This window comes from Malania oleifera, chromosome 12, assembly GCF_029873635.1.
Source record: "Malania oleifera isolate guangnan ecotype guangnan chromosome 12, ASM2987363v1, whole genome shotgun sequence".
Taxonomy (NCBI): Eukaryota; Viridiplantae; Streptophyta; class Magnoliopsida; order Santalales; family Ximeniaceae; genus Malania; species Malania oleifera.
Window position 1 is genome coordinate 10,477,059 of NC_080428.1, and position 25,496 is coordinate 10,502,554.

At 35.7% G+C, this 25,496-nt stretch overlaps 1 protein-coding gene across 3 annotated transcripts in view; it reads left to right on the forward strand.

Annotated features, from left to right (window-relative positions):
• The window catches only part of LOC131144641 (cyclin-T1-3-like), a 48,288-nt gene that overhangs the window by 18,956 nt on the left and 3,836 nt on the right, over positions 1 to 25,496 (forward strand). For 2 of the 3 annotated variants that reach the window (XM_058093403.1, XM_058093404.1), the window contains one exon: positions 1,454 to 1,535. The exons of the other annotated variant lie outside the window; for it this stretch is intronic. In XM_058093403.1, coding sequence (XP_057949386.1) covers positions 1,454 to 1,535 — 82 coding nt within the window. The remainder of the gene's footprint in view (positions 1 to 1,453; positions 1,536 to 25,496) is intronic. 3 annotated transcript variants of the gene reach the window in all.

The following is a 25,496-nucleotide window of genomic DNA, read 5'->3' on the forward strand; positions in this document are numbered from 1 at the left end:
ATATAGTGATGTTATTGAGGATATGTATGATAGAGTAATGATTAGAATTAGGACTGCAAGAGGAGAATCTATTGAATTTCCAAGTGCAATATGTGTACGTCAAGGCTCTACTTTGAGCACCAATTTGTTTGCTTTAGTGATTGGTGAACTTGTTAGGAATATCCAAAATGAGATCACATGGTGTATCCTATTTATAGATGATATTGTTTTGATTGATGAAAGTAAAGAGCGGGGTAGAATCTAAGTTAGAACTATGGAGAATAATTTAGAGTCTAGAGGTTTTAAGATAAGTAGAAATAACACAGAATATATGAAATGTAATTTCAGCTCTGTAAGGAGGAATATTGAAGACAGGATTAAACTTGATAATCAAGAAATCAACAAAATGAATGCATTTTGATATCTTGGATCTATTATGCAAGTGGAGGGAGGAATTGAAGTGAGTGTAGTACAATTACAGTCTGCTGGATAAAATAGAGGAGTGCTTTGGGTGTGCTGTGCTATTGTAGAATACCATTAAAAAAATAAAAGGAAAGTTCTATAGGACCGCTGCAAAACCAGTCATGCTTTATGGATTAGAATGTTGGGCAACTTAGAAACAACATATTCAAAAAGTAAGTGGGCGAAATACACGTGCTAAGGTGGATGGGTGGTGTAAAATTAAAGGATAAATTAAGGAACAAACATATTTCCAATAAGTTAGGCATTGCACCAGTAGAAGATCAGATAAGGGAGGGGTGGATTAGATGGTTTGGGCATTTGAAATGTTGGCCAAGTAGTGCCCTACTCAGGAGGAGCGAGCTAATCATTGTTAATGGTACTAGAAGAGGAAGGTATAGACTTAAAATAACTTGGAATGAGGTAGCGAGGAAGGATTTAATAGCTCTTAAGTTAGTTGAAGAAAATGCCTCTTTTGTGTGAATTGGCAGGAAAAAATTCATATAGCTGACCCCACATAGTGGGACTTAAGGCTTCTAATTGTTGTTGTTGTCTTTGATAATGAGTGACCTCTCTGTTTATTTTTTGAAACATTCTAGACCTTCTTCCGTGCTAGGATGTTAATATTGCTTAATTTGAAAAGTTGACTACTTTGATGGAGTCAAAGAACTCTGTCACCCTCATGTTGTACAACCTGTCTTGAAATGGTAAGTTTTTTATGGGGGTCAGTTTGCAATGATATGCTTGCTTAGATAGCAGAACATGTGTGTGAAATGGCAGGAGGGACCACTGCTTTTTGAGGAAAGTGATGGTAAGTTTATATTAAATTACCACCAGTCTTGTTAGTTCTGGCTTTTTGGGTGTTGCGTTGAAGATAGCTCTTTTTAAAAAAAAAAAAAAAAAAATTCCCTAGGCTCCACGTGGAGGTGGTTTCAATTTAAGAATATGTATAATTTTTCGGCTTTGGCTGAAGGACTATAATTACTGATTTTGATGACCAATGTTTTAAATGCAGACCTCAGGTAACTATAGCTACAGCTATAATTTTTTGTCACCGGTTCTTCCTGCGCCAATCCCATGCAAAGAATGACAGGAGGGTGAGTAATTTTTTATATTCTTACAATAAATTGGCTTTCAATGCCTTTTGTCTTGTGGGGAATATTCCTTAATCTATACGACTCTAGTTGTGGCTGGGATTTCTATATAACATTGGTAGCATCACAATTACTTCATTATTTTTCCACTTACTGTGCTGGTAAATTGCAGAGCAGATAGGAATTGAAGAATTTGTAAATGTTTCTGGTAGTAATAGTTTCCTATAATGGAGTAAGAGATGGTTGGAAACTGATTATTACAGTATTATCTATCTTCTAGTTTTCCATTTTGGCTGCTTCTTGTGTGATGCTGAACCATCCAAGATCAAAAGAGAGACCAAATAGTTCATGATTTACTGTCCATGAAATTGTAAAGACTAGAAAAAAACTTAGAATAGATTATAAAATATATACTAAATAATAGATGACAGAAAACAGAGAATTAGACTTGACAAAAACTTAGAATTCTTATAAGAACGAACTCATCAATATTCAATCTTTAAGGAAAGAGAGAATAACACTTGACTTGAAAACTTTCCTATGCAAAGACCCAAGTGTTGCCTACTTTAGGCTACAACTCACACCTTTTGGTATAATGTAAGTCTTCTCTAGACAAGTATCATTATGGCTGTTTAGAGCACACCTCTTGTGCATGTTTGGATATGGTGCATCTAGGTGCTTAAACTTGCTTTTGAGGTAGCCTAAAGCTAGGAACTTGCACATGCGTGCCTTGGTTCTGTGTTGCAAGTTTAATCTACACACTGCATGCAGAAAAAGGCATACATGATGCATATTTTTCTCTATTGTTGTTGTTTCAAGCTTACAAAAAAAATTGGCAGTCTTTTTACATGCAGAATATTTTACTTGAATGATTTTGTGTGTTGATAAGTAATGTCCATTTGAATCCTGTAAAAGTACTTAAAAACACATTTCCAGAGTGGCTCTCCTAATTTCATATCTAAGGACATTTCTGAAAAATGAAAAGAAAGGAGGACCCAGTCACAAGTCTCCATTGCGAAATTCTGGGAGGGAGTAATCTATGCAGCTTTAGCTTGCTTTTGGAGTGATTTTTCTCTGATTTGAGCATGTGATCTCCAAGTTTAGGTGGTGTAATGCTCTTCTTGGGATCAGGCCTGCCCTCATTCCCTCCAAAACCCGGGCTTCATAAAATTAATTTAGCCGAAAAGTTAAAATGATTATATTTTTTTCCCCAGTAAATGGTTTTCAAGTCCTTGGCCAAAATTTTTCCAAATATACAAATCCCATACTCCCGTATAAAAATTTAAAATATGTTAAAACCATGGCTTAAGCCAAATCAAGAAAAGGAATTTATTTAATTATATTCTAAACAAAAAAGGGCAGTTCTATGGAAGTGTGGAATATTTGCAGTTTTATGAGGGTATGGTTGGTGCATAATACACAGATATTCACTGGGAAGAAATTAAATTGGGTGCTCATTTAGGATAAAATTCAGCATTTAGCCTCACTGGTGCATTGGTTTCAGATTTTTCAGAGGAATTAGTTTCCAGGAGTTACAAAGAGATTGGAGGAACCTGTTAGCTTGTTGATCTTCTCTTTTTTGTTATTTTTTTACTTGTAGTTCTTTTCTGGCTTGTTCTGGGCCTTTTTCGGGAGATGTTTTGTTCTCCCTCATGCATATCCTCTTCCTAATAAAGAAAATTTTCTTTTGCTATAAAAAAATTTATATTCTAAAACAAAATCATTTGAAAATGAGTGCATTATTTATTACTATGAAAGAACATATATGATTGTGCCTTATTGGAGTTCAGAGTCCTAGCCTTCTATTTTTTTTTTTTCAAACATCAAGGATAAGTTGTAGCAATTCATTTTTTTTTTCTTTTTTTATATAAACAATCTGCATACATTTTTAACAACTGGGAATTTTTTACTCCTTAGGTGTATAAATCCATAATGGTGTGGGCAAAAGGGTCCTTTTAAATCCTCCCAAAAACATGCCATGCCCCTTTTTCTGATTATGAACCAAATGTATGTGAGGAATCTATCCCAAACTTGAGAATTTCTTTGCTCTAAATAGAAAATTTGGAGTTGATATTGGTTTACTTGCTTGTAAAGTTGAGGTTTGGGTTAAGCTCATCTTGCTGTTAATTTTGGTCAACAGCGATCAAGAGGGCTATGGCATTTGAGAAAATTAAGCATCAAGTGCTGAAAACTGATTATGTATTAGTTAATTGAGTCCTGAATATAATTTGAACCCATGGTTTTAAATAATGGCTGTTGCATTGCATAAAGGCCGTTACGTAACGGAAAATTGGGCCGCTGAAACTCTTAAGCATCGATATCACGGGGGGAGAAAAATTCACGGCCGTAACGGTCCATAACGGCCCCGTTACACTCCATTATGCACTGCTACAGTCTGTTACAGACTGCCACAGCAACAGTTTGATTCGGCTTCTATCTTTCCAATCCACCCAACTTTCTCATGATTCCCTGCTTTCTCCTTCTCACACCAATTGTCGTTGGCAGATCTACCATTCCAAAGGTTGAAATCAAGAAATTTTACCTTTGATTTGTTGTTTGAAGCTGAAGAAGAAGAAGGAACCCTTCTTTTGCAGTCGTCCAGCACTCCCCCCCCTCCATTCCTCCAATTTCTTCGAGTTTGGAGGCTTAGATCTCCCCCCCTCTTGCAGTTGAAGGCTTAAATTTCCCCCCTCGAGCAGTCAAAGGCTCGAAGCTATCTCCTAGCCTGGGCCGCTAGCCCCACCTCCCTTTTGGTTGACACTCGACGGTTTACTATTCGGCTAGTCTTCGAGTCTTGGAGTTGGACTCTTTGAGATTCCTCCAGTGCACTCTCTCTTGAATCTTCAGTCAGATGTGCTTCCTTCTTTTTTGGTTTTTTTTTCTCTCGTTTGTTTTGTTGTTTACTTAAAGTCTTAAACTAGTATTTATTTATATATTATATTTTTTATATATAATATTAAATTTAATTTTAGTTATTTTGGTAGTTATATATGTATTATATTATATTATAGTAGGTTTAAAGATAGGATTTGGGACGTAGGCTGTTTAATAATTCAATTATGCTGAATAAATACTTAAAATCGCAAATTCCTAATGGCTAAGATTTGAGAAATAAATTTAATGGTCTTAAAATAAATATATTGTATATAAATAATTAACATTTTTTTTTCTTATTTTTTGACCCTTATTTTATTAATAGATGAAATATCTAAATATTTTAAAATTTTAATTATTTAAAGATTTTGAATAAATACTAGAGTATTTTTTAAATTTAAAATTTTTCCTGCCTATCTATTATGTAAAAAATAATTAAAATTACAAGGCTATAGAAGGTATATTTTGTATGTTAATTGTTATGTAAAACATAATTATAATTATAAGGTATTTAAAAACTTTATCGATTTTATTTAGTCATTAAGTTGTTTTATTTTATTTAAACAAGGTGATGAATGCTATGAATAATTGAGTACTATTTTATTAAAGCAAACTATATTTTTTTTACCCATTAAAGTAGTGCAAACTATAAAAAAAATATGTTTTTTTTTTTTGTAAATAGTGCACTAAAATTAATATAAAAATCATATTGCCTATTAAAAACCATATGTAGGTTGAATAAAAGCAGTCAAAATTCATTAAAAATCATGCATTAATGGATTTCATGCTTATTCTTCAATTTTGGCATGGCTGTGCATGTGTAAAAAAAATTCACGATTGTTACGCCTGTTTTCCATTACGTAACACTCGTGTCTCCTACATCCCGGGACACCCGCAACCACGATTTAAAACCATGTTTGAACCATCACCCGAATCTGAATGCCAAATTATTTCCGTTTGGTAACTAACCAGTCTAACCTCTGTTTAGGTGTTCCAGTTTTTTGGTCCATTTTAGCCCATTGAACCACTAGGAAATAATTGTTTGGTAAGTATTACGAAATTATTGCTGAAATCAAACATTTTCTTATTTTAGCATTACTAATGTCTAAGATTTTTTTTTTTTAGCATAAAAACTATAGCACATAAAATGTAATTTATTATTAGATATAATGAAAAGTTATTATTTCAAAATTACTAATTTAACTAGATGAAGTTAGTTATTGTGGAAAAGGATAAGGTTCATACCGAAGTGAAAAGAGAGTTCAAGTTCATTTTAAAACAAGAGTAAAAATATCATTTGACTTAAGTTTCATAATACTACAACAGCAACAACAACAACAACAGCAACAACCAGCCTTAAGTCCCATTAGGTGGGGTTGATTGTATGAATCTTTTTCTGCCAATTCATTCGATTGAGAGCATTTTCCTCATCTAGCTTAAGAGCTATTAATCCTTCCTCACTACCTTATTTCAGGTTATTTTAGGTCTACCCCTACCCCTTTTAATGCTAGAAACAATTAACTTATTCTTCCTCACAGGTGCACTACTAGGCCTGCATTTCAAATGTCCTGGTCATCTAAGCTGCCCCTCACTTATCTTGTCTTCGACCAATTCTATGCCTAGTTTATTGCGTATATGTTCATTCCTTAATTTATTTTTTAATATTGTACTACTCGTTCCCCTTAAAATTTGCATTTCGACAATTTTTACTTTTTGAACATATTGTTTCTTTGTTGCCCAACATTTTGATCCATAAATCATGGCTGATGCTATAGTCATTGTATAGAACTTTTTTTTGAAATTTAAGGGTATTCTACGATCACACAACACACCTGACACACTCCTTCATTTTACTCAACCTACTTTAACTTTGTGTATTACATCCTCTTCAGTTTCCCCTTTGGCTTGCATAATAGATCCAAGATATCGAAATCTACTTAGGCTATTAATTTCTTGGTTATCAACTTTAATATTTTGTCCAATACTCCCTCTTACATTGCTAAAATTACATTTTATATATTCTGTTATGTTCCTACTTATCCTAAAACCTTTAGACTCTAAAATGGTTCTCCAAAGACCTAACTTAGATTCCACACTATTCCTAACTAACATCAATCAAGACAATATCATCTGCAAACAACATACACTAATGGATGTTTTGGATATTTTTCGCGAGTTCATCAATCACTGAAGCAAAAAGATGATAACTCAAAGTAGAATCGTGATGTACATCTATTGTGATTGGAAACATTCCTAATGTTAGTTGTTACTCTATCATGCATATCCTTAATGACCTCAGTATATCTACTACAAACTCTCTTCTTTTCTACAACCCATCAAAGAAATTTCTTGGGTACTTTATTCTAGGCTTTCTCTAAGTCAATAAAAACCATATGCAAGTCTCTTTTCCTTTTCCTAAACTTTTCCAATAATCTTTTCAAAATATAAATAGCGTCTATTGTTAAACTCCTGGGAATAAAACCTAATTGATTCTCTGAAACTCTTGTTTTTGGTCTTAATTCTTTTTTCAATTACCTTTCCTATAGTTTCATAGTATGACTCATAATAATAATTTCGCGTTAGTTATTACAATTTTGAATATTGCCTTTGTTTTTGTATAAATGTTGAAAGTTAAGGTGTAATCCCAAGAGGGGGGTGAATTGGGTATTTTAAAATTTTATGCGCGGAAGCTTAATCAATTTTAAAACTTATTTTACATGTGCTCTAAATACTTTAATAACCACAAAGTATTTTCAGCAAACAACTATACCAATATCAATATTCTTAAATATGAGAGAGCTTAAACTTATATATCAAATTGTAATCAATCACACACTATGGACAATGCTTGCAGCAGATCAATATTAACAAGAGTATGCTTGTTCACCAAATAATTTATGCAATAACTTAAATGAATAATGAACAAACACAATATAATTCCCAGTAAATAAATCACGAGACTGATATTCGTAACTACAGCCGAGTTCGATCAATATGGATATTCAAATCATTCACAGCATTTATAAATCAACGTAGAGCATCCACAACATACACAACAGATATATTTCAAGATTAATATGCTTGGAAAATAAGAGATAAGGGAAAGAGTGACACCGGAATTTTTTTCAAGGTTTGGCAACCATGCCTATGTCCTTGCCTCAAGCAACTTGCTACAACGATTCACTAATCGCTCCGTTCAATAGGTGGAGACAGCACTCTCCTTCAGTAGGCGGAGACACCTTTCAAGCAAGAACAATCCTCTCGCTTGTCAACGATTCACAACCAGAGCCCCGTCAGTTTACAAGGAAATCAAGAACTGATTTTGTACAATGAAAAACTCTCTAATTAGAGCAGATTCGTACACAATAAAAACTGTAATACTCTCAGAAAGTATTTGCTAAGAAGCTCAAGGAGATTGACTTGGTTTTCTGGGTTTGAAAGCTTAAAACTTGAAAGTATAAACCAGAAAATCAGTTTCAGCAAAGGAACGATGCATATCAGAATTTTCAATGTAAAGTCAGTGTGTTTGCTTGCCCTGACACGATTAGGGTTAGCTGTAAATAGCTAGGTTTAAATTTTGACCGTTTGTGCTAGATTTGGTAACATTATCTTTGAAAATCGGAAAGATTTTAGGCCGTTCGCGAAACTTATCGCGCGCTTCGGTCGACTGAATTGGGAGTTTGGTCACCCGAACCTATTAAAATTATGAATTTCAAACTGGCAGTTGCCTTTCGGTCGATTGAACTCTTAGTTTGGTTGCCTGAACATGTTCGGTACACTGAACTTCGAACCAACACTGTCTGTAACTATATAATGGCAGTAGCCATTTAGTCGACTGAACCGATGGTTCAGTCGCCCAAACTCTTTGATGCCAAACCAGTTTGTTCAGCTTTTTGCCTTCGGTCGATTGAGAACTTGCCTCAAGCACCCGAACATATTGAAATTCAATATTCCTTTATCTTTTTGATTCCAAAACTGATTTTTATCCTTTTGAAATGATATTTAGACTTTGTAAAAATACTTTCCAAGTATTTGAAAAGGTATGTAAGTCCACGTAATTATCCTAAGAGATTCATAACAAGGACTAAGAAGTACTTACATAAAGCCTAGTTTACAATATACATTATAAACTAAGCAGGTCTTCATATCTTTAAGCTTATCTTCATCCAAGCCTTTCTTCAATAGCCATCTGTAATTTACTTGTGTTCTTCATGGCTTCTTCATTATTCATCCTTCGTTGTGCTTTTAAACTATAATACCTGTAAATACACTTGAAAGCACAATTAGATGCCTTGGTTTGTCATTATCAAAACGAGATTAAGCCTTGTTAGGCCAACATTTCCTCCCTTTTGATGATGACAAACAAAGGAGCAAAATGAGGTAGCCTTGATAAGGCTCCCTCTCACAATAAGCATAAACATAAAAATTAAACAATGCAAAAACATTTGCTTAAGCTGAATTGTGATTAAATTCTCTCATTTTCAAAAAAAAAAAAAAGTTTTCCCCCTTTTTACTTGAAATTCAAAAAGTTATTTTATGGAAAATTTCATCTTGCTATTGCTCTCCCCCATTTTACTATTGTTGAAAAATTTCATTTTGCTATGATTTTCCTCATCTTCAAAAAAAAAATTTCATTTTGCGATTATTCTTCCCCTTTGGACATGAGCAAAAAGAATTTCAACAAAAATTTTGCATTGTAGCACAACCATGCAAATAGACAGCAATAGCAAATGTATGGTTGCCTACAACCAGCATGTAGTTCACGAAAATATGACTATCAGCAGAAAGTCACAATCAGCATATAGCAGTTAACATGCATACATAGTCAGTATTTTCACATTGATCTCATAATGATTGCGAAAAAAAAAAAAAAAAACATATATCAACATTAGAAATCATTACATAATAAAGCTGTTTGCAAAATAGCAAAAAAATAAGTACAACCAGAATACTCAAAGTTTCAAATATCTCTCTCTCGAATAACTAGTAAATCTCTCATCTAATCCTCATCGATATCATCTCTACCGGAAGAGCTCTCATCCTTCTCATCCTCATCTTCGTCACTCGAGCTTGCTTCCATGGGTGCTTTCCTTTTTGACGAGGAAGCACTACCCTGTTGGTTTTTAATCCTTTGGAGTCTCTAGTGGAAGGTCTTGAAGTTAGTATGTAAATCCTTTGCATTACGTCGAATCGGAAGTCCATATGCCGACGAAGATCATGAAGAGTTCCTAAAATGGAGGCATTATCAAAAGTAGCAGCAATTGGACCACTTTGAGCATATGGTTCCTCATGGCGTGGATTATCCTGTCGTGCATATTCACGGTCCTCCTCGATGCGTACATTCACATTATCTCTCAGAGGGTGACAATATTTGGGGATCCAACCAAGTGCTCTATCCAACTCATAACCCATTTGTTTAACCATGGTTGATGAGAATCTATCAGATGATTTTCTTTTAACAAATAGAATGGAAAGACGAGTCAGCCCGAGGTATTCAAAAATAAGGTTTAGAGCCCCTCCATAAGGTAGAATGACTCTACAGGATTCCTCTTTGGCTATCATCCACTTAATGATGAGAGAAGGAAGATCTAGACGTCTCCTAGTATACAGGCACCACATCACAAAACAATCCAAATATGACATGTGATCCCTAGATCCAGTTCTAGGTAAGATGTTATAAGTGATGAGTAGGTGTATTATCTTGGCTTCAAGAGTGAGATTTTTGTATAAAGGGGGATGACTGTAATTATTGGTTGGCTTAGACAAGACAAGAGGCAAAAATGCTTGGGGAGTGAAGTCGTGTTCCATTATCCAGCTTGGTCCTACTCTAGGACACTCAAAATCACCACTGCGAAGGTGGAACCTCGCAGCAATGTTGGTGGGAGTGAGCGTGAAAGATTTGGACATGACTTGGGTGGTATATTGGTCACCCTCCCTTCCTAAATTTGCATAGAATAAGCGTACTAAATTCGTATATACCCCTTAGGGTTGATACATTACAAATCTATCCTAACCTAGGTTAGCAAACCTTCGAAGTATATTCAGAAATTGTTCTGGCATAAAAGGTATATCAAGAATCTTACCTAAAATAGGTTCCAAAGAACAGAGATGCTCATTGTAGATTTTCTTAGCTCCTGGAGTCGAGAGCCATCGATGTATAACCTCAGTGTCATCGTGACTTGAGGAGGAATTTTTGCGTGCAACTCTCTTTTCTCGTGGCATGATTTTTCGAGTTTGAGTGCAGAGAAATCTAAGAAAATGCTATTTGGAAGAGAAATTTGAGCTTAGATATGAGTTTAAGAGGAAAAATCGAAGTGTAGAGAGTAGAATAGGTAGAGACGCGCGTTCGGGTCAGAGAAGAATGGGGTTTGGGGAACTGAAGAGGCTAAAGTTAGGGTTTTTTTGCGAGATAAGTTTTTATATATGCACTGTTCGGTCGACTGAACGAGTAGTCTTGTCGCCCGAACATCCTGGAATTTTAAAAACCCCTAACACAATAGGCGTTCAGTTGAATGGATGACTCGTTCGGTTTACCGAAGCATTTGGTTGACTGGCTTCAGTATGTTCAATCGCTTGAAGCATTTAATCCTTTTAGCGGCCAAGTTAAAATGGGTTTGATTGACTGACCTTTACCCTTTGGTTGCCCCAATTGTCTGAAGAACTCAAAAACACTTTAGATAAGTTCAGTCGACTGGACATTTTGTTCGGTCGCCCGAATGTCCTAAGATTTGCCAAATTACCCCAAAATCCTTAAGTTAATGTATTCATTTTCCTTAAACTACTTCCCTAGCATGCAATAAGCCTAATTCACGTCTTATTAAGATGAAACAATCTTCTTGAAGGGGTTTTGTGAATATATCGGTCCATTGCTCATCTGTGCTCACAAATTCAAGATTGATATCCTCCTTTTGCGCATGATCACAACGACTGCTTGCAGCAACATATTCAGCCTCAGCGGTAGGCAGAGCCACAAAATTTTGTTTCTTAGAAAACCTAGACACTAGAGAGTGTCCTAAGAAGTGACTTGTATCACTTGTACTCTTGTTGTCAATTTTGCACCCGACATAATCCTCATCGGAGTAGCTAATTATTTCAAAGGATGTATCCTTTGGATACCATAAACCTAAGTCTGTAGTACCTATCAAATATCGTAAAATCCTTTTAACAACTATTTGATGTGATTCCTTAGGCGAGGCTTGAAATCTAGCACACATACAAACGCTGAACATTATATCTGGTCTACTAGCCGTTAAGTGAAGCAGACTTCAAATCATACCTCGATAGTACTTGATAACTACTGGTTTCCTTGCTCATCTTTATCAAGATTAGTGGAAGTGCTAATTGGTGTTCCCAATGCCTTGTCACCTTCTATATCAAATTTCTTGAGCAGGTCTTTTATGTAGTTAGATTGGTTTATGAATGTGCCATTCTTGGCTTGATTTGAAGACCAAGAAAAAATGTAAGTTCGCCCATCATACTCATCTCAAATTCATCTTGCATGCATGTAGCAAACTCTTTACATAGATCCTCATTTGTAGCACCAAATATGATATCATCAACATAAATTTGAATGATCATATCAGTGGCTTGGGTTTTGATAAAGAGAGTACTATCCGTCTTTCCTCTTGAGAATTTATTTTCTAGTAGAAAGCTCCTCAGTCTTTCATACAAAGCTCTAGGAGCTTGTTTTAATCCATATAAGGCTTTCGACAATCTGAATACATGGTTCTGAAAATTGAAATCTTCAAAACCTAGGGGTTGTTCTGCATATACTTCATTACTTCTTCATTTATGAAACCATTCAAAAATGCACACTTTACATCCATTTGATAGAGTTTGAAGTTTTTGTGGGATGCATAGGCAAGTAACATGCGAAAGACTTTCATTCTAACTACTGGAGCATAGGTTTCCTCAAAATCAATCCCTTCTTATTGATTGAAATCCCGTGCTACTAGTCTAGCCTTGTTACGGACAACAATGCCATTTTTATCCTTTTTGTTCCTTTAAACCCATTTAGTTCCAATGACTGAATGATCATCTGGTTTAGTAACTAACTTACAAACTTTATTTCTTTTGAATTGATTTAGCTTTTCTTGCATGGCTATCACCCACCCATGAATCATCTTTGATTGCATTGTTTATGTTCTTAGGTTCCTCTTGTGTCAGGAACACTAAATGATCACATAGGTTCTTAAGTGAAGAATGAGTTGACACCCCTTGTGATGGTTCACCAATAATTTGGTCCCTAGGGTGGTTCTTCACAAATTTCCATTCTTTTGGCAATTTGTTGACTTCAATTTGATTTTGAGAGTCATTATAAGATGGTTCTTTAATTTCAATGCTCTCTTCTTTGCTATCATGAATTGCTAAGTCTTTTTAACCTTTTCTTATCTCTAGCTCATCATCAAAAGTGGTTTTAGAAGAGAATGGGTTGGCTTCATCAAATGCAACATGAATGGATTCCACAACCGTCATCATTCTTTTGTTGTATACTCTAAAGGCTTTACTATTTAAAGCATACCCTAGAAAAATTCCTTCATCGGGTTTTGTATCAAATTTTCCTAGGTCTCCTTTGTCATTAAAAAAAAAACATTTACAACCAAAGACATAGAAGTATGAAATGTTTGGTTTCTTTCCTTTTCAAAGCTTGTAAGGAGTTTTATTCAGGTTTGCCCTAATGGAAGCCCTCTTCATGACGTAACAGGCGGTATTTACGGCTTTAGCCCAAAAGTATTTAGGCAGGTTATGCTCATTTAGCATAGTCCTAGCCATTTCTTGTAAGGATATGTTCTTTCTCTCAACAATTCCATTTTGTTGAGGTGTTCGAGGTGCTGAAAAGTTGTGTGAAATGCCATTTTCATCACAAAAGTTTTCAACATCTTTATTTCTAAACTCTCCACCTCTATCACTTCAGATGTGTAAAATGCCATAACCCTTTTCATTTTGGAGTTTCTTACACAAGTTGGTAAGCATTTTACACACTTCATCTTTGGAGGCTAAGTACAACACCCAGGTGAACCTGGAGTAGTCATCTACTATGACGAATGCGTATTGTTTTCTTCCTAGACTTTGTGTTTTAGTAGGGCCAAACAGATCTAGATGAATTAATTCCAATGGCCTTCTAGTGGATATTAACTGCTTCTTTTTGAAGCTTGTCTTGGCTTGCTTCCCGAGTTGGCAAGCATCGCAAATTGTCTTTTATGAATTTAGTTTTGGGTAAGCCCTTAACTAAATCCTTCCTAACTACCTTAGATAGGAGGTCCATGCTAGCATGTCCTAATCTCTTATGCCATTACCAACTAGATTCATTCAAGGTCGTAAAACGCTTTGCATCTTGAGACACTAAATTTTCAAAGTTGAGGCAATACACGTTTTCACAACGATTTGCAGTGAAAAGTATTTTGTGTTTTTCTGCATTCTCAACAATATACTTATCCTTTTTAAAGGTTATGTCAAATCCTTTATCACAAAGTTGACTAATGCTTACCAAGTTATGTTTTCAACCTTCAACTAATAAGACATTCTCAATGATAAAGGAAGGTTCCTTACCGACTTTGCCGATGCCGATAATCTTACCTTTGGCGTTGTCTCCAAAGGTGACGTGTCCACCTTGCTTTAGTGTTCATGATGTGAACTTGGACTTGTGTCTCCCTTCATATGCCTTGAGCCTCCGCTGTCGAAGTACCACTTTTCTTTTGAAAGGGTGGACCTAAAGCATACCTACAAAATGATTTAAATAATTGTCATAGGCACCCAAATCTTGTTTGCTCCTTTTAGGTTAGCTTTTGAAGTTTCTTTGACTTTCCACACCTTTTTTGGTTTTGAAATTCTTTCTTTTAAATGGGCAATCAAATTTGATATGACCCTTCTTTTTACATAAGAAACATGTGGTGTGTGTGTAAGCATTGTTTGAGGAAGTGCTGGCATAGTTTTTAGATTCTCTCACAAAATAACCCATGTAGAGAGTCTTCTTCCTCTTATTTTCTTTTCCATTAAAGCCAATGCCTTCTTTGTCTAAAGTAATCTTTTGAGAACTAACTAGTTTGTCAAAATTGTCTTTTCCTCTTGTGAAGTTATATATTATTTTAGAATAATCTTCTGCTTTTCTTTCTAGACTAGTGATCTTTAAATCTTTCTCATTTTCAAAAGTGGCTTGTGATTTCAAGTCCTCTAGTTCTTTTGACAGTTTTTCAGTATTATTCTCTAGTGCATCAATGTATGAGTCTTTTTCCTTTTCAATAGTGTGATTTGACTCTAATTTCTTCTTTAATGTTTCATTCTCACTTTTTAGTGTGGTGTTTCGTTTGGACACCCTAACAAAGCTTTTATGTAATTTAAATAACTCAATTTGCAGTTCAATGTATGAGGACATGTTATCACATGATTCATTGCAGGATTCATCACTAGATTCAATAAACGAGTTAGAGTAAGAGTTTACCTCTAAACACCATAAGGCAAAAGTTTGCCACCTCCTGATCGCTTGAGTCGCTTTCTGAGTTGCTTGAGCTGGAGTCTTCCCAAGTTGTGGCTTTCATTGCATTCTTCTTCTTCTTCTTAGAATCCTTTTAAGTTGTGGACAATCATGTTTAATATGACCTACTTTCTTGCAGTTATAGCAAGTTGGAGGTTCTGCTTTTGTTTCTTTCCTACTTGTTTCTCCTTTGTACATCCTAGATCCTCGGGATGTCCTAGTGAAAATCTTATTCTTTTTGAAGAACCTACCGAGTCTTTTGGTGATCAAGGCTATACCTTCTTTATCCATCTCTTCATCTTCCTCATCACTTGAGCCTTCTTTGGAAGCTTTAAGTGCGATGGATTTCTTAGCTTTGCTATTTTCGGTTGCTCTTTCATTTATGGCCATCTCGTATGTGAGAAGTGACCCAATAAGCACGTCTACGGTTATCACCTTTAAGTTTCTACCCTCAGCAATTGCTGTGGCCTTAGGTTTTCATATGGATGGGACTCCTCTGAGGATTTTCCTAACCATCTCATATGTGGGTAGTTCATTCCTAGTGCTTGTGAGTGAACTTAGTGTACATACTAGATATGGATTCATCTGGGTTCATTCTAAAAGCTTCATACTCACTAGTGAGCATGTCTATCCTACTATCCGTAACGTCTACAATTCCTTCGTAGGTTATTTTAAATTTCTCCCAAATTTCTTTGGCACTCTTACATCCCATGATCCTAATAAATTTGTTTGCATCTAATGCTCAATATAGGCCATTCATTGCACTTGAATTTATTTGCATAAGTTTCATGTCGGCCTCATTCATTTCACCTTCTTCCTTAGGGACTTCATTATTTTTAGTGAATTTAGTAGGCACGTAATTTCCTTGGACCACAACTCTCCAAGCCCTCCAATCCATGGTTTGTAGAAAAATTCTCACTCTTTGTTTCCAAAAGGTGTAGTTAACACCGCAAGGTATTGGAGGAGGATTGACCTTCTCCAAATGGGGACACACCTAGGTTTGCCATTTAGATCTTTGTGCAACTACCTATTAGGATTTATTGCAACCTATGCTCTGATGCCAATTGAAAGTTAAGATGTAATCCCAAGAGGGGGGTGAATTGGGTATTTTAAAATTTTATGCGCGGAAGCTTAATCAATTTTAAAACTTATTTTACGTGTGCTCTAAATACTTTAATAACCACAGAGTATTTTCAGCAAACAACTATACCAATATCTATATTCCTAAATATGAGAGAGCTTAAACTTATATATCAAAATGTAATCAATCACACACTATGGACAATGCTTGCAGCAGATCAATATTAACAAGAGTATGCTTGTTCACCAAATAATTTATTTAATAACTTAAATGAATAATGAACAAACACAATATAATTCCTAGTAAATAAATCATGAGACTAATATTCGTAACTACAGCCGAGTTCGATCAATATGGATATTCAAATCATTCACAGCATTTACAAATCAACGTAGAGCATCCACAGCATACACAACAGATATATTTCAAGATTAATATGCTTGGAAAATAAAAGAGATAGGGGAAAGAGTGACATTGGAATTTTTTACAAGGTTTGGCAACCGTGCCTACGTCCTTGCCTCAAGCAACTTGTTATGAGGATTCCCTAATCCCTCCATTCAATAGGTGGAGACGGCTCTCTCCTTCAGTTGGGGGAGACACCTCTCAAGCAAGAACAATCCTCTCGCTTGTCAACGATTCAAAACCTGAACCGTTAGTTTACAAGGAAATCAAGAACTGATTTTGTACAATGAAAAACTCTCTAACTAGAGCAGACTCGTACACAATAAAAACTATAATACTCTCAGAAAGTATTTGCTAAGAAGCTCAAGGAGATTGGCTTAGTTTTCTAGGTTTGAAAGTTTAAAACTTAAAAGTATAAACCAGAAAATCAATTTCAAAGAAGGAATGGCACACAGTAGAATTTTCAATGTAAAATCAATGTGTTTGCTTGCCCTAACATGATTAGGGTTAGCTATAAATAGCTAGGTTTAAATTTTGACCGTTTGTGCAAGATATGGTAACATTATCTTTGAAAATAGGAAAAATTTTAGGCTGTTCGCGAAACTTATGGCGCGCTTTAGTCGACTGAACTGGGAGTTCGGTCGCCCGAACCAATTAAAATTATGAATTTCAAACTAGCAGTAGCCTTTATGTCGACTGAACTCTAAGTTCGGTCGCCCGAACCAACACTGTTTGGAGCTATATAATGGCAGTTGCCATTCGATCGACTGAACCAATGGTTCGGTCGCCCAAACTCTCTAATGTCAGACTAGTTTGTTTAGTTTTTCCCTTCGGTCGATAGAGTACTTGCCGTAGGCGCCCGAACATATTGAAATTCAATATTCCTTTATCTTTTTGATTCCAAAACTGATTTTTATCCTTTTGAAATGATATTTGGACTTTGTAAAAATATTTTCCAAGTCTTTGAAAAGGTATCCAAGTCCACGTAATTATCCTAAGAGTTTCATAACAAAGACCATTTGACGTACTTACATAAAGCTTAATTTACAAAATACATTATAAACTAACTAGGCCTTCATATCTTTAAGCTTGATCTTTATCCATGCTTTTCTTCAATAGCCATCTGTAATTTACTGGTGTTCTTCATGGCTTCTTCATTATTCATTCGTCATTGTGCTTTTAAACTATAATACCTGTAAATACACTTAAAAGCACAATTAGATGCCTTGGTTTGTCATTATTAAAACGAGATTAAGCTTTGTTAGGCCAACAAATGTATTAACGTGCTTTTCCTCCATTCCTCTGATATTTTCTTGGTTTTTATAATAGTGTTGGATGGATTAGTTAACCATATACTTGTTTATCCCCTAGACATTTCCAAACTTCAGTTGATATGTTATTTGGTCCAAATGATTTCCCTCTTTTCATCTTTTTTTAAAGCCATCTTAACTTCAAGACTCTAATTTTGCAATTAAATCTCTTGTTTTTAGCCTTTTCCTCATTCGTCACTTCCAAGCTCAAGCTTTTAGTTGGTTTTCATTAAACAACTTATTAAGTACCTCTGCCACCTCTCTTTTTTGTCTTCTTCTTTGACTAAGACATTATCATTTTTATCCTTATGCATTTTATATTACCTAAATCTCTGCATTTAGCTCTAGCAAGTTTTTAAATGGCTTTTTCTCCTTTTTTATCATAAGCTTTATGCTTCACTAATTGCCTCTGCATTTTCTCTTGCCTTTTTTGTACTTCTTAAGTATTTCTATATTTCTACAACTTTGCCATGTTTTATACATTTTTTTTTTCTTTACTGTTTTTTGGACATCTTGATCCCACCACTAACTTTTTTTGCTGCCCAAGTATCTTCCTTTGAATTCACCTAAAACCTCTTTTGCTATCTTTATGATAGAGTTAGCCATTCTATGCCACATAGTGTTCACATCCACCTTATCCCCTTTTGCCTATCGCTCTGTTTAATTATTTTATCTTTGAATTTTACTATATTTTCTATAGTTTCACAATACTACCAAAAAAAAAAAAAAAAAGTACTGCAAGTGCCATTTCATACTATAAATTGTCAATTATTATATATTAAGTGCAATTTCTTAACACAAATAATCATAAGCTTTTGGTTTTGCGCATTCTAACGGGGCCCATTTGCTTCGTACTTACCATGACTTCCTTCTCTTCTTCATCCAATTACCGTCATAGGTTGATCAAAATTTGGAAAATAAGTATCTGTGAATGATCCATTAAAAAAATTATGAATTGCAAAAGAGGCAATTACTATATCCTTTTGAACTTCAATGTCTAAAGGGGTCATTTTCTTCAAGAAAGCAAATTTGGCCTTTTAACACACCAAGTGGATGCACCATAACATCTCTAAGTTGGACATCAGCATTGTTGAGTCGTTCCCTAGATGTTGCATGCCTTTGTCGAATGTCTCCTAATCAATACCTTACATTTCATTAAGGTGCTGTAAATCTGCACATGTAGGCAACATAAAAAAGATAATGTTTCTCTCCAATATTGAAAAAGTTCATGTAAATATGAAACCAATATCAAGTTTCTTACTATTTTTTTTTTTTTCTAAAGTAAATGTTGAAAATGTGTAGCATGAAGCGAATGGGCCCCATTAGAATGGTAAAAATATAATAGGCACAATTATGATGCATGTATAGTTTGTAGGGATGCACATGCAAGCCTTTTGTGTCTAAGAACATCCGGATCTTGATAAAATTCTATAGGCACTAATAAAAGTAAACATGGATACTTTGTAGGGATGCTGAAACTGATTCTTAATTTTGTATGACATTCATTGTGCCCTTGATCTGCATGAATGTTTCCATTTTTTTCTTCAACTTGGCTATCTGCCATCCATATTCTTTCCCTCAACTGAGTGCAAATATGAATAAATATTAATATCCTGCGAGACATGCATTTAGTCAATTCATTGTGTACTAGAGTAACAATAACAATGCTTTAAAAGATAATAACGTCTGCTTAGGCACAAGTAGTTATCTCTGTTACTTATTTTTCATTTGATATTAGTTTTTTGCGTGTACCAATAAATCCACATGATGTGCAAAATTCTTTTCCCATCTCTGCAGTGCTAGACCTATTATCCCAATTCGCAACATATAATGTAAAATAACTGCATTATTGCAAAGAGTAACATCTCAAATACATACTTTTTTTTGATAATAAAAGAAAGAGAATGTACAATCTGAGCGAGTTAGTAAATCCTCTAAAAGTAAAAAGAGAAAAAAAAATCAAATAACAAGAAGAAAACTAGAAAGGAAATAATAAAAAATAAAATAAAAATAAAAATAAGAATAAAAAGCTGAAATTATCCAAGAAAGCCCTTCTTTAATCCTTCCCATCATAGTTGACTGAACACTTCAAAGTTGCTAATTCCCTTTGGTCCTTCTTCGCTTATATTTGACCCCCGATCAAGCCTAACTTCATTTCCTCCATCATCGGCCAATGTGAGGCCCAAGCTATCCAACAAATTCTGAGTTTGAATGTCTTTATCAGTAGATAATTGGAGTAAGCAGAATTCCATGTTTTACCTTCTGTTCTTCTATAGAAACATCATCCTAAAAAATATTAATTCGACCTGACCTTCTAGAGGAGGTGGTGGCGCATAAGTTAAATCCCTGAGATAATTAGAAGCAATGTTTTAAAAGGCGAGGGCGTAAGGCAAGGCATTATAACCCTTAAGAGGCAAGGCGTAAGCCTTAATGCATTGGGGTGTAAGCCTTTTGAGAATTTGTTTTAAAGATAAAAATATGTAAATCAATTATATATATTTTAATTAAAGAAAAATTAAGAAAATCATAAATATAATGTAAAAAATAAAAAATTATATATTCTTTGCAAACTACTTGTTAGCCATTTAAAAATTGCTAGCTTGAATACATGACATAAATCATGACAAAAAATAGGTAGACTATAACAAAGTTCAAACTATTTTCATGATCTAAGATACAACTCAGTTATTTTGGAAAGGTTGAGGTTCAATAGTTTAAGAAATCAATCACACACCCAAAAATGTGTAAGCCTCAACCAAAAATGCGCAGAAGGCATGCCTTTTATAAAAATGTGTAAGCCTCAGCATGTAATGCGTTAGCCTTTCTGGAATTTGGTATTTTAGATTGAGCCTCAATGCATTTTAGGCATGCCTTGGCTTGAGGCGAGCCTTGATTGAGCCTTTTAAAACACTGATCAGAAGAAGAGTTGGAAGAAAATCCTTACTGCTCAGGAATTTGATCCAAAAGTAAGCCCTTGTCACATTCAAAATCACTACTACCCAGGCTATCATCATTCGATGCATCCCCCCATCTCTGACTATCTTTACTTGTATTAGCCGTCTCAATGATTGGCTCCTCCTCTTAAAAAACCTTTACATCTCTCTTAAGAATTCTTTTTTTTTTTTTTAATTGTCACCGGATGAATCCTGATTATCTTCAAAACACTTCCTCCTTTTGAAACCCAATTGTACACCCTTATGATGAGCGTACATCTTTCGACTCTTCAAATTATCCAAATTGAGCCCCTATCGTCTAAATTCCCTTCCGAAACACCAATAAAGTCTTGATTTTCAACTTCACAGGAAATCAATATTCTTAGAAGAAGATTTCTCAAACTCAATCTTGGAACCCTGCCTACAATCATTCTTCTCTGAAAAAAAAGAGATGCATCACTCTCTAGAAAATTAGTAGAGTTTCTAGCAACCCATTTGATAGCTCCTCATTTTTTTTTTTTCCAGAGCACCTGCTTCTTTCCTCTTGACCACCATACTTCTTGTTTGAAGTCGATCAAAGTGCTGAACCACCCGCATGTTTTTACAAAAAGAAGCCTTCTTTTTGACTAGAGACTTGACTAAGCATTTGGGCCTGCCTGTTTGATTGGCCCAACTGAGATTTGCCCTGCTGAATATTCCCCTCTCTAAATTGGCACGATATAGAATCAAAATTCTTCTCTTGGGCCTCCTTAATCAACAGGCCTATTAGAAAATTTAAAAAAGCTTTATATTAATTGTCAAAGACCTAAGCCCAGCTCACACAACCTTCACCATCCCTTCATCCATTAGCCACCTGCCCCCGGGAATATGACCAGGTGGTAAGGGCGAGCCTTAGAATATGCAGGTAACCCCAGTGGTCCGGGTTCGATTCCTGCCTCTTGCGCTGCATATCCACGATTTACCTCCTGCGTGTTGGCTGTGGGCACGGCTAGCATAGGCAACAAATTAGTGTGGGCAAAAAATGCCTAGGATACTGTTGTTAATCCAAAAAAAAAAAAAAACCAAGCCACCTTTGGTCTAACTTTCTCCCTTAGTGATGTCAATTGATTGTGTAGAGTGCTCGACAAGGTTTCCTCTTGCATCTTCCCCCCTCAACAAACAGGCACCACCTCCTCTATGACCTCTGCATCCATAGGGATCGATTGAAGTCCAACCTTGAGAATCAAACAAACTCCATCATTAGGAATCAAGCGAGCACCAACCTCAGGAATCAATCAAACTCCATTAGCTTCCTACTTTCTTGATACTATCTGACCCCAGGATTGTTTTTCACTACTCTTGTTACTACCAAGTCCATCAATGCTTGAAAGACAAGAACTCACCAAAGCGTCAAAGTCGTCCCCAAACCGAGAACACCGTCGCCTTTGGATCCTTTTGGGACAATGATAGAGTATCTTTTGCCTTTCCATCCATGCCCTAATTCTATGAATTTCCCTGGCCCTGTCGCATGAATCACCATCCAATAATCAACAAAACCCAGCTAAAAGCTATGAAAACCTGTGCATAAACTTCCAGCAAGGGAGGAGAGCCCCTGTTAGAACCATTTCATTGCTGCTGAAGAAAATTGAACCTATCGATTGCGTTGTCTATTCTTCTCTAGAATGAACAAAGCTCCAACCTTCCCTATTCAATCCAATCTCAGATTGAAATATTTCCCTTTGATCTGGACTTATCAAATTCCCATCATCAATTCCTAATAACAACGAAGGCTCAATTGAGAGAGTGAGGAGAGTGAGCGAGGGTCCTTTGCTCGAGGAAGAGAGCCACCCTTCTTACCATTATTGGGTGTGACTCATGTAGGGGCCTCTATGACTTCAAATGTGTGGCAAAGCAAGGTAAACAATGGTGGTTTTGTGGCAGGCAGTACAGCAGGATGATGAAGGCGCTGTGGCAGCAGCGAGGCTTTGATGGTTGGTGTGACAGTGCTGATCTTGGTGCTGTGGCAGCTCGTGCGCCAATGTGGCGAGAGGAAATTACAGTGGTGGTTCCTCATGGTGAGAGAGAGAGGTGCCAGAGAGACCTTGCTGCGGCGGTGAGGAGCTTGGTGGCAGGTGCCCTTAGTGCTGCGGCTCTTTGGTTGACTACGACTTCAAATACATAATGTTTCCATGTATTGTAAAATATGAAATATCCAATGTAGCACAATAATGAGTGGCATCATAAATTCATAACTATACTAGTATCCACAAAAATAAGAAATAACAATTTCGAATACATACTTGAACCATAACTACTAGAAATACCAATTAAACACCATTGCCATAAAGCCCTCATTTATGCCCAACTAGCATAATCCACCTTTTTCATGCTATCCATTTCATCACGAGTAAGTGTCATCCATGCATCCCACTTTGCCTCATTATGGCCAGCAAATTCTGAAATAAGAGATTCTAGACCTTCATCCTGGCTAGACTGGTGTTGTTACTCCTCTAGTGCTCAAGGCTATACTAGGCAACCATGTCACTTTGTTTTTTAAAAAGCTTCTCCATAACCATTTAATACCCAAAACCACTTCACAGTCATCTAGTGGAGCAAAAAGAAATCAATAGACGACTTACGATTCTACATAGTAAGTTTAACCTTTGGAGTCTGGACACTTGCTCTGACATGTCAAGGTCCTGTCTGTAACCTTCATGTCAAAACCCTGACATTGCTCCAAGATAGGCCAGCAATTTGGCAATTTTAGTATCCATGAAATTATCAGTGTTACCCAATGTCAATTAAGACAGTGACAAGTTGGTGTTTAGGATGCTATTAATTTTCATGGCTTGAGGATTAGCATACCTAGCTAAAGTGTGAATTGACGAAGTGATAGATTCATCATTATCACCAGATTTCATATCTTGCCTAATCTGAATTAGCACATTCATTCTCAACCTCTATTAGCTCCTCCACTGGTTCAATCATCAATAGTTGTCCCTATTTGCAATGATGTTCCTTGTGCCACTTATCATGATGCTAATATGGACACTTTGTTTTTCGCTCCTTAAGTTTCTCTCGAGTTGTAAGGGGATTACAAGGAGCAGGTGGTATGGTAGTGCTGTTAACAATATGCTTGCTAATGGTCATACTGGAGCGACGTTACTTTTGTTCTAACTTCTCTTCAACCATGCAAAGGAAAGTGCAACGGTCATAGTCCATGGTGACACTTTGACCTTATGCAGTATGTCAGGTAGTAGACCTTCAACAAAAGTTCTGAAGAGTTGGTTTTCATTCCAATCGTTAGTTCTGTTTGATAGCCTCCTAAATCATGTCCTGTATTCCAAGACAGTGCTAGTTTGGTGTATTTTGGCAAGCTCTCCATCAATATTCTCTTATCTAGTGGGTCCAAATAGGACAAGTAATTCAGATTCAAATTTTCGATGTTAGGTCATTCCATAGCAAGCTTCAAATCCCAGTAATACCATTGAATAGCATCACCATCCGATTTAATAGCAACAATATCAACTTTAGATATTTTTGGAGTGCGGTGAAAGCAAAAGTATTTTTCTGCCCTAGAAACCCAACTAGAGAGATTACCACTGTCCCATCGAGGAACTCTACCTCTATACGAGAAATACGATGATCACACTCTCCTCCTTTGCACGTGTCTGACTGCGTCCTATGATTAGCTGACATAGATGCATCATCTTTTTTTTTATGAGAAGATGTACCGAGTAGTTTAGAGAGGGATGCTTGGATCTCATAAAATTGAGGCTTAAATATATTGCTAGGCCTAGCCTTTAGCCTACCTTCCATTTGAGACTGCTGAATTTTCTGTGACGATTGTATATGAGTGTAGATAAAAATTTGAAGATCTTGCTTTTGTTGGTGGATTAATGACATTTACAAGAATGCTGGCTTTGATACCAAATGATAAAACGCTAGAGTTTTATTGTAGGGAAATTGGGGAAATTGAAAGGATGGAATAATAGGGTTGATCACTTTGAGGGATTCTGCCTCCAAATTAGCCAAAGGCTCTTAATTATATTATTGCTTGAATGAAAATAACACGCAATAATATAATGGACTCCCAATCTAAGTCTTTCATGGACTCCAATAACTACTCCTAAAATAACAAGGAAAATAAGGAAAAGTCAATATGACATTAAATAGAAATCTTAATTGATTTGGGAATCATAACATGGATATCCTATTGGATAGCTCCATTTGTGATCAATTTGATTATTGCATCAAATCTCTATCTAATTTGCCCTAAACTTTCAGTCTTTTTTTTTTTTTTGGTAATAATAAATCTAGAGTCCCTCTCTCTCTCTCTCTCTCAACTCTGTGTGGACATGTATGTGCTGGTATATGTATGCACGTGTTTATTATATAGCATGCTTGTTTGTGTCCCATAATGAATTTAGCATGTCACTGCATTTTATTTTTCGTGTTAATGGTATTCTTATTTTTATTCAATTAAAAAGAATAAAACTGCATACTATAGACCCATTGTGGTCTGCCTCTTCCCCGGATCCTGCATACGTGGGAGCTTTGTGCACCGGGCTATCCTTTTTTAATAGTACAAAGAATATACTATAATATGACCATAATGTAACACCTTGTGCACAAGGCTCACACAATGGGGAGGGCAAGATATATGCAGTCTGACATCCTTGCTTGGAGATGTTTTTTTGTTACGACCATCAAAATTGGCTGCATCACCCTTACTGTTGACTCAGGTAGTTAAAATATTAAATACAGTTTACATTAAATATTATTTAACTATGGACACATCAAGTGCTTTTTAGTATCGAATATTAATGTTGCTCACATTAAATTTTGTTGTACATATTTGAAGTTGCTTATAGTAAGTAAATTTTATTTAATATTGTTTATATTAAGTATTAT